Source organism: Arabidopsis lyrata, assembly GCF_000004255.2.
Source record: "Arabidopsis lyrata subsp. lyrata unplaced genomic scaffold ARALYscaffold_6, whole genome shotgun sequence".
Classification (NCBI taxonomy): domain Eukaryota; kingdom Viridiplantae; phylum Streptophyta; class Magnoliopsida; order Brassicales; family Brassicaceae; genus Arabidopsis; species Arabidopsis lyrata.
Window position 1 is genome coordinate 12,417,381 of NW_003302550.1, and position 11,173 is coordinate 12,428,553.

At 35.4% G+C, this 11,173-nt stretch overlaps 2 protein-coding genes across 2 annotated transcripts; one reads left to right on the forward strand and one right to left on the reverse strand.

The window, feature by feature from the left end:
• Positions 1–4,050: 4,050 nt before the first annotated feature.
• LOC9308315 (mediator of RNA polymerase II transcription subunit 29) lies at positions 4,051–4,761 on the reverse strand. Its single transcript, XM_002874283.2, has one exon. The coding sequence runs from the start codon at positions 4,759–4,761 to the stop codon at positions 4,051–4,053; it is 711 nt and encodes a 236-aa protein (XP_002874329.1).
• A 3,702-nt stretch (positions 4,762–8,463) lies between these two features.
• LOC9310397 (exonuclease DPD1, chloroplastic/mitochondrial) lies at positions 8,464–10,609 on the forward strand. Its single transcript, XM_002872200.2, has 4 exons — positions 8,464–8,527; positions 9,136–9,749; positions 9,899–10,104; positions 10,255–10,609. The coding sequence occupies exons 2-4, from the start codon at positions 9,226–9,228 to the stop codon at positions 10,473–10,475; spliced, it is 951 nt and encodes a 316-aa protein (XP_002872246.1). The 5' UTR covers positions 8,464–8,527; positions 9,136–9,225; the 3' UTR covers positions 10,476–10,609.
• Positions 10,610–11,173: the final 564 nt, after the last annotated feature.

Consider the following 11,173-nt stretch of genomic DNA (forward strand, 5'->3'; position numbering starts at 1 on the left):
TCTTTAGTGAGAAAAGGCAAATACCCCAGGCCAATAGAAGGCCACATTTAAAAAAAAAAAAAAAAATCTAAACTTATTTATTTAGTTAGCTTATATAATATGTTTTTGTATATAAAAATTTGATTTTAATAGAAATGAGGCATGCTATACTCGTTAATAACTTTTCTTTAAAACGTTATTTTAGTTTGAAAACACATGACGCTTAATTTCATAAGTAAAACATATATGTTAAAAATAAGTAACCAAAACCAATAACCCCTAAAGGGAGACGAGTGTGCAATAAACAAGATGATTTCTTCAAATAGATTGTGCAATTAACAAGGTGATTCAGATTTTTAAGTTATTTACTTTCATATGAATATAATTACGAGTGGTATTGCATATTTAACTTTTGTTTATCATGGCAGGCCTGCATATCGCAGAAGGCCGGTATATGCAATGATACAAGGGCTTGCATATGTCATTCCCACTGACATGCATGGCATGCAGTGTACTGAAGTTAAACAAGTTGATAATATAATAAGTGGCTCCAAATTTTTGCACTATCAGGGCACAATCATTACATGTGTGGTCATGTAGTTATCAACAAAGATTTTTTTTTTTTTTTGATAAACCCTATCGGCTATCCGGTCGGTTCCGGTAAGAACGCACCGAGGTGCTACATAGTGGATTGGTCCACCGTGTTAACGGTTAGGCCTTTCGGGCTACCACTCTGCCTATCCCGAGTTTGGAATGCCTTCCGACTAAGTGTTAGGAGGTAGTCAGGCCGCCTACATTTCTGACTACCAGGTAAACTAATTGGGCCAAAGCCCAACTGACAGACTACCCACAATAATGTTGATAACAGCAGGTGGAGTCGAAGCCAGAGTGGAGGGAATTTCACCTAAACAACCAGGGCCCACCAACCACTCGCCCACCACTATGTGGATATCAACAAAGATTAGCTTGAAGAGAACATACAGAGATAACAATACTCAATCTTTCTGACTGATTTGCGACAGAAGACGATTGTGAAACAAAAACTTTGTAGACCTCAAGAAATTAATTGACGAAAGTTATGAAAACCATCTCTGTTGGAGATGCACTCCATGAAGCAGAAATTGGTTGGTGAGGACTAGTTTTTGGTGCTACCTTCAATGCCTTGATTCATGGACTATCCATTACCAAGAAAAAGAAAGCTACGGTCTTGAATGGTAGTAGTTTTTAACAAGTTTTTTTTTGGTTTTTTCTTTTCTAAAAACCATTTAATTATCAAGATTATAGAAAAATTATTTCTCCTAAAAAGAAGGAAATCTAGATTTTGAGAGTTTTTGCAAATTCCCTAATAAAATAAAAAAATAACTTTTATGAGTTTATGAAAATGTTACGTGATTTTATTTTTGTTTTCTAATTATTTACTTATTTTCCAAATCTAAAAACCAAAACCAAAATCTAAAATCTAAAAACCAAACTGGTTTCTTTTCCACTCGTATGTCATAATTATGTTCACTACAACTTTTTATTTTTTTTTGGTGTGGAAGAGGGAGAAATCTCCCATTATTTATTATAAAAAATCAAAGTCAAATACAAACTTGCCGTGAAATGGCAGAAACACGAATATCGTCTAAAGCAATAGAAGCAACACAACTAGGAATCGATTCAAGTAAATGAAAACCTAACCGAAGAGAGAACGCATAGTTTGCCAACCCGTCGGCGAGACGATTAGCTTCCCTATACACATGTGAAATACGGACAATCCAGTCCCTTGCGATAAAGCCGTGACACAAACGTACCAGGAAAGACAAGGGATGAGCATGTCCCTTACTACCACTACAAGAAAACATGGATTTAGCGACTACACTAATAGTAACAAAATCGTCGCTAAATACATAATTACGACTGTTTGGCGACTAAAACACGTAGTCGCTGAACCTTGCGTCGCTAAATTTATATGTCGCATAACAGTCGCTATTTAGCGACTAATAGGCGACCATTATTTGCAGTCGCTATTCAGTCGTCACACAGTCGCTAAGTTTGCGACTCTTTTGGCGACTGTTTTGTGACGAATCTAGCGACTGTTATGTCACTACATGGCGACTATTTTCTAAATGTTTTGGTAACTGAATTGATACTACTTTGCGACTGATTATTATCGACTTAGAATGCTAATTTTGGAAGAATAAATTGTTGCTAATTTGATTGTTATTACCAATTTATAAGCAAAAAGACTTCTATTTAAAACATAAGAACATTGTAAAATAAAACACAACATAAACATACATTATAAACATAAGAACCAAGTTCAAGTAACCAAACAACTTACACAAGTTTTCAAAGCAACACAAATGTTTTCAAGTTCAGAGAAGGAGGGACCTATGGTTGTTGAGCAGTAGGAATAGCAGCAGTAGTAGCAGCAGTCGTGGCAGCAGCAGTCGTGGCAGCAGCAGTGGCAGCAGTCGTGGCAGCAGTAGTGGTATCAGTGGCAGCAGATTGAGACTTGAGGAAGGCCATAAACTTTGGGTCAGTCTCGCTCAAATACTTCTTCACCATCGCCAAATGCTTGATCTCAGCTGCTTGCTCAGCTGCGACCCGCAAAGCCTCTGCTTCACGTTCCGCTTGGAGCGCTGCTTGTTCCTCTATCTTCCGGTTAGCATCCTCAAGCTGTGATTGGAGTGTTGTGAAAGAAGAACTGCTTCCTGGGTACTTGCGCTTCCCGTTGATGTAAACCCCGAGGCTGCCAACACCAAAGTATTCTCCTCTGTCGTTTGTGACAGTAGACTGCATACCAAAAGAAAGAGTATTACACAGTTAGACTGCATAACAAAAGCAACCATAAATAACAAACTATTTACCTGAAGGAAGATCTCATCATCCTCCTCTTGAGATAGCTCAGATCGTCGCGAAGTCCCATCTGCTTGTTCATCATTCTCTTGAAGGGCAGCCAACTTAGCTGCCTTGTTCTTGAGATATGTTTCATGGACTTCTTGTGCCTTCCTATCCACAAAAGTCTCATCCTTCTTGGTATGAGTCCTGATGAAAACTTCACCAATAGTAGGAGGTCTTCCCAATTCAACTTCCTGAAACAAAGTAAATATATAGGTCAGAATGTAACTAAGTAATCTAAAACTAAAACAAAGTAAATAGGTCAGAATGTACCATCTCTTGCTCTATTTGTAAAAACGACTTTGGACCAGAAACATGCTTGTGAGGACCAAGACCATTACGGTCAGACATCCTAGCTGCTGATGTGGTTGAACTCTTTGCTAATGCTTCTTCAGTGTCCCAATAGGCACACATCTCTATCCAAAGTGTTTTCTCTCGTTTTGAACATGCCTTGCTAACCATGTCTTTCATCCGCAGCTGACAAATCTTGTAGAATTTAGCTTCAACAACACATGTCACTGAGGGATGCCAGGTGTGTAGTTTCTACAAAACAAGAGTAGAGTTTGGTGTTAGTGATCAAAAAACAAAACAAAAGTGTAATTACATAAGTATAAGAGGAGACAGAATTTTACCGCGAATTCGAGGAAGTATCTTTCTCTTCTACCAGTAGGCACACAGCTCCAACTGTAATATGGCCCATCAAACTTGTTTGTGAAACATTTAGTGATCTTCCGGGTCAACTTTCCATTGTCCTTACCAAACCTACAATCACATAAACCAGTTAGCTTTGATACCATCCATAATCTATAAACAAGTAGACTCTACTTAAGTTATACAAACATACTCTAACTCAAATTATACAAGCTAAGCAGACTCTACTTAAGTTATACAAGCAGACCAATAAAGCTAATACTATATACTAACAGACTCTAACTCAAACTATACAAGCAGACCAATACAAACATAATCTATATACTAACAGACTCTAACTCAAACTATACAAGCAGACCAATATATAAACTAACTCTTAACAAGCAGACCTATATACAAGCAAACCTAACAGACTATAAGACCAAAACATGCAGACCAATAAGAAGACTCTACTTAAGTATTGAAAATGTTTACCAAGCTAACCTATTTACCTAATCTATATCAATCAGACCTATATACAATCAAAATTAAAAATGTTTACCAAGTGGTTTCAGGCTCGAGGTTGGGAGAGATGACGGTGGTGTACTTCTCACGGCCTGGGATGAGAAGTGTAGCATGTAAATCCGCGAGGACATCTTCTGGGAGTGTTGAATCCCTCAACACATCTTCTTCAGATTCACCATCAGCTTCCTCATCTTCAGATTCCTCGTGTGAGTTTTGAGCATGAGAACTATGATGCGATACAGAGGCTCGAGGTTGAGGAGAAGGTCTTTGTTGACGAGATGGTATTTGTCGATTCGACACTGCAGGCTGAGTCGACGCTGGAGGTTGAACCGGCGCAGGAGGTTGAACCGGCGCAGGAGGTTGATTCGACCGAGAAGCTAGACGATGAATAGATCCTACAGAGCCTCGTCCTTGAACAGATCCAGACCCTCGAACTTGAGTAGATCCAGATGCCCGAAATGGATACGACCCAGAGCCTCGAGGAGAATCATCGCCGGACTGGAACAGCTGCGTCGGAGGAGGATAGTCTCTATGAGTCGGAGGCTGAGACTCTAGGGCTACAGGATTTACCGGACTTTGCTGAGTCTCTGGGGCTTCAGGATTTGCCGGAGTGAAGGTATACTGGCTAGGAAGAGTACTGGGTCTTCGATTTGACGTCCCAGAAGCAGTGGGTCGATTTGGGGAAACCTTCGGAGCCCTTCCTCCTCCTCTTCCTCTCTTACTTTTTCCACCACGAGGAGCCATCGAGAGAGATTAGGGTTTTCTGCGAAGGGAAAACGAGATATATACTTGGGCTTATGGACTAATGTTATTGGGTCGTTGGGCTTCTTGGCCCAATTTGAATGTCCAACTAGAATTACGCAGTCGCTAATTCGTAGCCACTGAGTCGCTCCAGTTGGCGACTAAATATTCGGTAACTAATCGGTCGCCATATTTAGCGACTATATAACGACAATATAAATCAGTCTCATATTAGATACTAATTAGCGACTATCGTATTTTGGTTCATATTTAGTCGCCAAAACGTAGCTAAACGGTCACTAGCTGTAGCGACTGCAAAATTAGTCGCCGAATTAAGTCGCTAAATCCATGTTTTCTTGTAGTGTACAACTTTTTATTTAGTGTTCATTATACTTTTTTTTATTAACATGCACAAATAACTTTTCATAATGGCATAGAGTTAATGGGTGTAGTTTTGGAAATGGATATGGATTATGATTTAGATGTGGTAAAGATTAACCTAGGTGATATTAATGTGTCTTCTTGTGTTCATACTCATCTTTGGCCGGTACTGTTTCCGTATATATGGTACTGTTTTTGTTACTGCAAAGTTGTCGTCCTTGAATCCGCCGGGGTTGGTGCGTCTGACTCGTTGCCTCCGGTCGACAGCAAGTTCCGATGGTTTCCTTGTTTTTGTAACTGTACCTGCAAATTGTAAGGCCATTGGTCCAAGCCCATTACTGGGTTAATTAATATAAGTGTTAAATATATATATGGTATATTTATATGGTATTGCATGTTACTTATAACATTTATATTAACACTAGAGAACCGAACCCGAACGGGTACCCGAATGCCCACGCCTATTGTAAACTAGAGAAGCAAAGACCAAAAAAAGTGGATCTACGAACCACGTTAATTCTTTTTCGTACACTCTCACCACATCTTGATTCTTGGAGATCCCAAGAACTTGAAATCTCTCCATAATCCTCTTACATGTTACTTATAACATTGGAACATACGAAAAGAACACAAGTAAGTATGCAATACCATATTAATGGGTACCCGTTCGGGTTCGGTTCTTTTTTTTCGGGTAGGAAGTTGAGAACCATTCGGGTATTCTAAAAATTCGGTTCGGTTTCGGTTCGGGTTCGGGTCGGTTCGGTTATTTTAGTAAAAATGCAAAAATAACCAAAAATACCCAAAATATTTTCGGGTTCGGGTCGGGTTCGGGTTTTTTACTCATATAATACCCAAATCTAACCGAAATACCCGATTACCCAAAAATATATTGGTTACTTTTTATCCAAATATAACCAAATGTAACCAAAATACTTAAATTACCTAAAAGAAAACTACAACATTGGTTACTTTTATCCCAAATATATCCAAACTAGATAAATTACCCGCACTATGTGCGGGATGAAATGACAATTAAAGAAGTGCATTGTAGTTTTAGTTATAAAAATTATTGTATTATTATCCGGAATCTAAAATCTGTTAGTGTATTATGAAACATGTTAAAAAAACGTTTTATATTCCAATCATTAATTTTTCGTATCGGAATTCGTTTTACCCGTAAAATAATTAAAGACGACAATTTTTTTTCTAACGTAACTTAAATAACAAACACATATACATCTTTGTAAAAGAGTTTATGAAGATTTACAAAATTTAGATTGCTCGAAAACTAAGAAGATGTGTGTTTGGTAAATTTGAGAGGATGAAGATGATATCAGGGAATATCCGATCGCTAGGAAGAAGCAAGCCTATTCCCATATTTATAGAGAAATATTTTTGTAGGGTTCCGTTTAATTTTTGAAATTTGGATTGTCTTCAAAATTTGAAAAATTAATTTATTGTTGATTTTATGATAGATTTAGTTTTGAGAATTAATTTTATAAATGTAGTTTGGATTTATGAACCTAGGAAAATTTGTACTTACAAAAGTTATAAAAATATATTCTAATATATTAATTTACATGAATTATAGGCTTACATGTTTGAGTTGTTAAATATATCTATATATATATATATATATATATGTTAGTCTGGATTTAAAAATATAGACCTTAGATCAATTTAATATATATACATATACACGAATTCTTTATGTATAGATAGAGATATGATGTTTGTATTACTGATGTTTAATGTTAATTAACGAAATAATTAGAATATCATGGCACATTTGTAACTAATCTAGTAATATATAGACCATTAGTTTACTCGATTTATGAAATAGAAAATGTCTGTTTGACTTTAAGTTTAAGCTTGGACGTAGCATGTCTTAAATTTTAATATTAGATAATACAGATTTGTTATTTGTTATGCATATATAGAAAAAATGTAACATTTGTTATGTGTTTGCTAATATAAAAATAATAAAGTTTGTCTCGTATACATTGTGTGTTTTTTTAATTTTTAATTAGAAATTCGTTTTTGATTAGTGGGATATATGGATATATGAGACTAATGGCAAATTCTGTAAATAGTCTAATAAATCTTGGGTAATTATCTAAATAGAAGCCAAATCATTGTAAGAGCGACACATCAACGTGACAATCTTGTTAATAACACATGATGGTAAGGTTTTCTTAAAAAAATGTTTCTCTATTAATATATAGGGGATGTATATGAATTACTAAAAAAATCTAGTATATTTGGATTTATAATTTTAGTTTTGGGTATTTAAGGTATTACAAATATATATATATATATATATATATATATATATATATATAACTAATATTTTTAGGTTTACATTTGAATTCGGGTACCCATGGGTATTAGATTCGGTTCGGGTTTTTTCGGGTAGTGAGGTCTAGGTTCCATTCGGGTAATTCTAAAAATCGGGTTCGGGTTCGGTTCGGTTATTTTTCGGGTTTTTCGGTTCGGGTATTCGGTTCCGGGTATTATGCCCATGCCTAGTTTACATGATGGCATGAGAACTTAATTGTAACCCCAAAATTGAATCCAAATCTTATAACTAATGGGCTTGGAATAGCATTGCTACTAATTTTTGAAAGTTTGAAGATTAAAGAAATGGTCTTCTTATCATAAGAGTTTTTTACTCATGAGTCTAATATACCATTGTCTTTAGAGAAATACATTAGAAACAAAAACAAGTTAACTAAAAAAAAAAGTTAACTAAAAAAAAGTCATATACGCAAGTTGAACCAAGTGACTTGCTGGGTTGTTTTTCCCAAAACAAGAGGAATATTCCTTCCTTTGAAAGTAACATTATTATTAAAAGAATCGGGATATTAAAAACAAAAAAAATATATATTGTAAGTCGATGATTGGATCAATGTTTTAGAACTTACAAAAAAAACCTTTTAGTAAGTTAAGCATAATGCATACTATGTTTTATGACAGAAATTAATTTAATATTAATGTAAACTTAGAAATAGTTAATTTTGATAATACTTTCATAATGTAAAAAACCAAATTAAAGTAGGATCATGAAATTTGCTAAAAGTGGAAACATATATATACAACGCTTCCTACTTAAGCCACGTAGATCCGTATTTGTCGGATCGGGTCACAAGATCCGAGTAAAACGGGTCTCTCTCTCTATCCCCCACTCTCCCTCTCACGCGACCTGTTTACTTCAATCTCAATTATGCTCTCTCTCTCCCTCTCTCTATTAAACTCTCAACTCTCAAAATTTGCGTACAAGCAAATGCAGTTTTGTTTCGAGTTTGGATTACACAAAGGCAAGTATCTTCTCCTTTCCGATTCATTTTCTCCCTCTGGGTCATTTCGATTCTCACAAATTAAAGACAAAGTTCGTCTCTTTTTGGGTCTCCTCGATGCACGATTAGAAAAAAAAAAGCTCAGATTTTGTTCGATTCCCTTCTTCATTTCTGCAATCCCTCACTTCATTTCTGTTGAATTTGAATTATTCGTTTTTTTACCCTATTTGATTTGTCTAGATGCTGACACAATTAGGTGAAAAAGTTATGATTTTTATTGCTTCCTAGATGTCGAAACAAAGATAAAGATTTGAAATTCAAAGTTTTTGTCTTTACTTATTGGCTATAATCGAGTCTCTGAAACGATAACAAAGTCTGTTTTTCTTTAGGTTTCTGATTGAAATCCAAAAATTCATGCTTTGGATTACGTTTTCTCTGCTTCCTTTCTTCTTTCTTATGCTGAGATTATAGAGTAAATTGTGTTCTATTGTCTTTAGCTTGTTCTATTCTATATCTATATAGAAAAAAACTCAAAATTTGTGTCAAAGTTATTAAATTTTTCTAGAGTGTTGAAGGATGTTGTGAAAGTACTCCTCTTTAGGATCAGAAGGGAATTATTTAGAAATGAAACTGTTAGAAGTTGTATTCAATGTGTGTTTTATATGTGCCTAGTTTTAATTTTCATTCTCTGGATCTACAGATTGGAATAGTCAATTGTCTTCACGAACAGAGGAGACATTGTCTCTTTGATTCTTGAGCTTATTTGGGGTAGAGAAAGAGAGAGGATCTGATGTGTGTCTCAATCTCGCAAGTCTCTAGATTCAGAATCCATTCATTTGGAAGTTCTTGCTGTGAACGTGTTCATGGCTGGATCAAGAACAGCTCAAGCTTGAAGCTGCTTGATGTTAGAGCTTCCTCGGTTGATGGTAAAGCAAGATGGATCAGGCGGAACGTGAGTACAACTACACAAGGTAGTAGAGGCAACATTAAGAGCAGTGTGTTGGGAGGAACAGTTCCTCTAACCAGGATTATAGATGAAGAGAGTAGAACCAAGGTACAGCCTTTTGGTAATCTTCAGCAACGGCTTGCGCAAGATAAAGATCTGCCTAAGCTCCTCACGGTTATTGTCTCTGATCTTGAGACAACTGGCTTGAATCGGAAGAGGGAGCGGATAATTGAAATTGCAGCTCAGGATTTAGCTGGTGGTGGGTACAGCACATTTCAGACTCTGGTTAACCCGGGTGATGTTCCTGTAACTAATACAGATATCCACGGAATCAGGACTGATATGGTCTGTCGACCCGAGGTTCCAAGGTATACATAGTCTTTAGATAAAATTGTATCATGTAGATTGTAGAGTTCTTTTTTTCCAGTTTATTTCTCTTTGAATCTCTGTGATTAGTTTGTTTATATGCTTGTGTGGCTTCCATTGGATCAAACTAATGAAGGGTTTGTGTTGGTAGGATGGAAGAGCTGATTCCGATATTTCTGCAGTATGTTGAGAGTCGACAGAAGCCTGGAGGTTATGTGATGTTAGTTGCACACAACGGCAAATCATTTGACTTCCGGTTTTTGATCAACGAGTTTAACCGTTGTTCTTATGAGATTCCTCATAATTGGTTGTTACTCGACTCGCTCCCACTCGGTAGAGAGCACATGAAGTCTTTAGGTAACATACTAAAATTCCTCTGCTTCTATTTCACTGAGATGCAAACTAAGCCTGAGTACTCTAAACCTAAACAGAACAAACATGTTTACTTGTTTTCATGTCAGAGACTTATAAACTAGAAATGGGTTATTCTTCATCTTTTTTTTGCAGACCCAACGGGTAAGCCAAAAGCATCGTTAAAAGTTCTTCAAGAACACTATAGTCTTACAAGGGAAGGTGACGCTCACAGAGCTTTGTCAGATGTGTTACTCTTATCTAAGGTGTTCCAGAAACTCACCATTGATCTCAAGCTCTCACTCTCTGATCTCGTCCTCCGCTGTCACACTGCATCCGATATCATTGCTGTCATGGCCAAGAACAAGAAGGCCTGAAACATTTTAGACATAGCTATAAGCTTCTTTTGGGATATGCATCTCTCATTCTATTGTTGATGTATCTAACTCTGCAATTATGTAACCAATTATTTAATTTGATCCTAAAATAAAATCAACTAGATTTGAACCCACCGCGGGGCTATAATTTTTTATAAAAAAATTAAATATAATTTGTTTTGTTTATTAATAGAGAGTATAATATATTATTTGTATTTTCTAAATGTACCATCCATATATCTATATTAATAGTTGTGAGTATATTAATTATGTTTTAGGTTTACTGGTATAAAATATAGTAATTTTGGATATATCCAGTAAACTGGCTAGTAAAAAATAACAACAGGATATATATATATTGTTTTTGTATAATGTATCATTAATATTTTGTTAATAATATTTTTAAATTATGTAATTGAAGTTAAATAATATTTGGTTTTCTCATTTTGTTAGTTTGTAAATTAAATAATATATCTCTTTAATATATATATAGTTTTGTTGTGCAATGAAAATATTAGGGGTGACAATTATGATTTGCATAATAGTTATAGTTATAACTCAATTTTTTAAAAACTTTGATTATTAAACTGAACCAATTTAATTTATTTATTTATTTATTTATAATTGGAAAAGAAAAGCATGTTGATCTTAAAAAAAAAAAACATACATGAAGACATATCTATAAAATTGAATTTTAT

What these genes read in the sequence shown, in the direction of transcription:
- LOC9308315 (XM_002874283.2), bottom strand. Translation starts at nt 4,761, where the DNA reads ATGGCTCCTCGTGGTGGAAAAAGTAAGAGAGGAAGAGGAGGAGGAAGG.
- LOC9310397 (XM_002872200.2), top strand. Translation starts at nt 9,226, where the DNA reads ATGTGTGTCTCAATCTCGCAAGTCTCTAGATTCAGAATCCATTCATTT. An exon ending in TGTCGACCCGAGGTTCCAAG is followed by an intron (nt 9,750 to 9,898) that starts GTATACATAGTC and finishes TTGTGTTGGTAG; the next exon opens with GATGGAAGAGCTGATTCCGA. An exon ending in AGAGCACATGAAGTCTTTAG is followed by an intron (nt 10,105 to 10,254) that starts GTAACATACTAA and finishes TTTTTTTTGCAG; the next exon opens with ACCCAACGGGTAAGCCAAAA.